Raw genomic sequence first — 4,086 nt, forward strand, 5'->3', positions numbered from 1 at the left:
CAGTATTTTTACAAATGTGCTACATGTATTTGTCTTTTCTGACTGTTCCACTACAAATGTACTGCATGTGAAGGAAGTTACCCAATATAATTTGTCCAGACACACCAATATATGTTATCCATCCATTTGCATTAGTACACTAGCCTTAGTAGTTGACAAATGTACTATTGTTGTTGTTGTTTTAATAATAATAAAAATAAATTAAAAAAGATGTGGAAAAACGCAGTCATTAATCAGACTATGGTCCCGAGACTAGATAATAATTATACAACAGGCCAATGTACATAAATGCATTATTAAACATACTGTACTTCCTGCCAACTCGAGCACACAGCTTAAAACCCTTGGTACGAGGCAGAAGGTGATGTTTTAGTTCAGACAGACCCTTGCTTCTGGCAACCTCCATGGACGTCTGGTGCCTCTCTGCCGTAAAGCGGGTTCCCTCACAGTAGAACAGGAGCTGTGAGATCAACAAATGTAAAATATAAAATTCTAAAACATACCACCTTAAAGAAATCTCCGTTTTTGTCCAGTTTTAAAGATTGAATTGTATTTGAATACTGTTTTACATGGATGTCAAACTTTCGTAAACTTATAGACAAATAATAGCATCTTATATGCAAGTATCCGTCACTCTCCTACCAACATACCAAAGATCAAAGTGATAGCTATCTCTTTCTTATTTTATCTTATTTCGGCTGCTTTACCAAGAAAACCATATGTCAAGAACAAGCCCAAACCTACCCAGAAGATGCCAGGATAGGTGTGCAGCTCCTCCAGCTGCTTGACGATGATTCCTCTGTCCTTTTCGTAACTCCGCTTCAGGAAGATGCACTCGTTAAAGGACAAGCTCCAGCCAGCTGTAGGTACGTACTTTATGTAGTCTGCACAAAAAGCTTTGAATGTCTGCAAAAAGTTTTCAACAAGGATCAGATGACTGATCGAAAGCTTGATGCGCTTTATTTTATGTACGGAAATATAGTCTTTAAATTGTAATATAATGTTTACTACCGTCTCAGATGAACTTAAATGAAATTCAACCATGCATAGGAAAGTAGAGCATAGCAGTCACCGTAACGGCTGTATATGGTATAAGATCTGAAAAGCTTCTAGAACCACACCGAATATGATATTGCCCCAATTCCTCTCTCTGTATTTAATCAAGGTTCTGCTCTCGCACCAGGCGATGTGACTATTTATCCCTATCCAGATGGACTTTTTGGCATTCCTTAAAATGACGTCATTTGTATTTCAGATTTCACTTCCCATGAAAACGGATTAAAAACAATATTTGTGAGAAAATACCGATCATTGACGAAATTCTTACTTCACCCCAGTCTTAATACGGTTAAAAGTATATACAGTGTGTAAGTCCACTTACTTCTGTATTAGCTAGTATGCGATTTGAGATTCACAAGTTTTGAAATATGCGTTAATGTCCAAAATGACTCACCCGTAGAAGCCCAAGCCTCTCTGCTATAGCAAAGCAAAACAGGTGCTCAGCTGAGTTCCTGTGGTTCATCACAATGACTGCTGTCTCCTTCCCCAAGAACGGCCGGTCCGCGTCACTGATGTAAAATGTGATTTCTGACTGCCCCCACCAGTCGAACCTGAAAGACAATTCTGAGGGACAGAAATAAAATACGCATGAAGGCATAGCGCCTTTCAAACGTTAAAGTTGTGAGTGTTAGTAATCAAGAAATCAGCAGGCAAGGTTGATAGATGGTCGGAAGTGCACATTCCTAGCCTGGCGTGGCCACCGCATAGAATAAATAAAATCAAACATGGAACAAGTCAGTAATGAGACCGTAATGGCAAAATGCTTTAATTTAGATTGGTTACAGACGTCTTAAGACATGCAATTTCTCTTATTGCCAGTGTGCAATTTAACGATACACAATGCTAGATTTTTTTAATGTCCAGTGAATGATTTACATGGAAATATTATACAGCATAGGTCACTGATGTAGAGTGGCAGTTTTCCTAAAAGCATTGTTTATAATATCACATCATATTACTGCTTAACGCGAGTTACGCCTTAGCATACATCAACGATATCAACGCAGACACTGAACCTGAACGGAGCGCAGCGGCAAGACAAAGCCAGATCACTGACTTTACTGTTGCGGCTAGCAAAAAGAAGAACAAAAAAGACCAACAGAGACCTGGGGGCCAGAAGTCGACAGGGTCTAGGGTGACTAGAAGTATCAACGATATCAAATAATTTTTCAGATAGGATTATATTGGGTTACTATCAAAAGCGCATTGTATGCATAACTCTCCCTCATAAATCTCATCGCCACATGATTGTATAGTTGGCGCACGTGTATTTATACTGACAATTACATCTGTTGAGGTTATGTTCACCTTATTCTTACGTTCATATAAACAATCACAATTAATAAAATGTATGCTAAGTCTTGGGAAATCGACTCACGGCTCAAGATGAGGTATTGGCAGAACGAGACCACCTTTCTGTACACCGTTAGTGAGAACGGCCGCATCAGCAGGTAAGCCACGATCTGGAACACGTTACTGATGACAGCAGTCACCAGAATCACGTACGTCATGAAGATGTAAGCCACCACATTGGTGAGCGATGAGACCAGGCTCATGGTGACTACTGTCAGTGTATGACACAACAGATCAATATTGAATTTAGTGTATAAAACATGGGAAATGCTTCACTCCATTAAATTTAAATATATAGCAAGTTAAATGTAATAGTCTTTGAAAAATCCAAAAATTAAACATTCAAAAGAAGAATTTTAATAGCTGTTTTTGATGCACGCACGTTTAGTCTTTCGGGACGGCAGTTGAGCCTTCCCTTGCTTCGGTAGAAAGCTATCCACAGAACGATATCAAAAACGAAAATTGGTAGAAGAGGAAAAGTTTTACATATGTGACGTGAAAGAAGAATTCGATATCCGTTCTGTTGTTTTATAGTTTATGCACGAGAAAGCAATGTAAATGTTGGGACACGGAGTCCGGTATGTTGTGTTTATGGGATGACATTTGCCTGCCGTCAATTTGTTTTATGTCGTTCTACTTATCCCTTATTTATAAAATATTACATGGAAACTTCATTTTTATAAGATTCTTTATGGAAACTCGAAATCCCATATTAACGTTATGCATCGCTTCTACAGCTGCCCCACTGTACTTAGCCGCTGCACAGGCGTAATGAATGGTACATTATGTGTAATTTGGACAATTTTTTATACTTAAAATTTGGATAGTTTTTTTATGTATATAAATTAGATATCTCAGCCATTGTATAACATGTGCACTATTCACATTCTTGGCTTTCTTGTTAAGCCTATGTTGCCGTATATCAAGCGTAAAAGAATTCCAGCTGACAGATTACGATCGAGGTAAGATAAGTGAATTCTCCCCTATCCCGGCTGGAGCGGTGTCGCGACACAAGGTCAGTGACCGCAGGTACAACAACAGCAGCTACGGTTTAATCACAGTGCTAACCATTCTGGGGTGACCGGAGATAAGGGAAGATTTAGATAGTTTGTTTATCAACAATCTCGTACTATGTATTAAAATGAGTGGCACATGGTTTCTTGTGCTCATTTGTTGAATAGTTTGCCGCAGGCATGCCCGAAAACAATGGCATTCTAGGCCCCTTGTAACGAGGTCAGATCATTTGTAAAGAAGAAGTCCAGAACGTATTGTTCTGAAGTTATGAATGCCTTTTTGAGTTTTGAATGTGGAAAGTGAAGAATTTCTGTACGATGTGATCACACTGACAATGTGCATTTTAAACTACATACATGAGTAACTATGACATGATGATTTTTTTCATCCAGTCATAGTTATGAATAGTAACACAGAGACGTTATTCTATGTTACATGTATGTTTAACCCTATTCAGGCCGGGCTTTTTTGGTCATCCCTGGACCAGGGGGTGTGTGTGGGGGGGGGGGGGTGTCTTTTGAGGCCCTCCACTTCTAAGTCCTATAACTCTTGAACGACGTATTGTAAGGCCACCAAATTTTTAGGACATAATTTAGACATAATATCTGACAGGTATGTGATCTTTAACGTTACGTTGAGCGTGACTTTTCCGGAAACTGG

The 4,086-nt window shown here is 39.0% G+C and overlaps 1 protein-coding gene across 1 annotated transcript; it reads right to left on the minus strand.

Annotated features, from left to right (window-relative positions):
• Nucleotides 1-306: 306 nt before the first annotated feature.
• LOC118408384 (1-acyl-sn-glycerol-3-phosphate acyltransferase delta-like) lies at nucleotides 307-2,615 on the minus strand (the record flags this gene model as incomplete). The annotated part of the gene is made up of 4 exons (XM_035809152.1): nucleotides 2,438-2,615; nucleotides 1,454-1,623; nucleotides 745-906; nucleotides 307-460 (listed from the first exon to the last, which is right to left on the minus strand). Coding segments are annotated over exons 1-4 (664 nt in total), but the record flags the coding sequence as incomplete, so codon positions are not given.
• Nucleotides 2,616-4,086: the final 1,471 nt, after the last annotated feature.

The sequence above is a fragment of the Branchiostoma floridae genome, unplaced genomic scaffold (assembly GCF_000003815.2).
Source record: "Branchiostoma floridae strain S238N-H82 unplaced genomic scaffold, Bfl_VNyyK Sc7u5tJ_1580, whole genome shotgun sequence".
NCBI lineage: Eukaryota > Metazoa > Chordata > Leptocardii > Amphioxiformes > Branchiostomatidae > Branchiostoma > Branchiostoma floridae.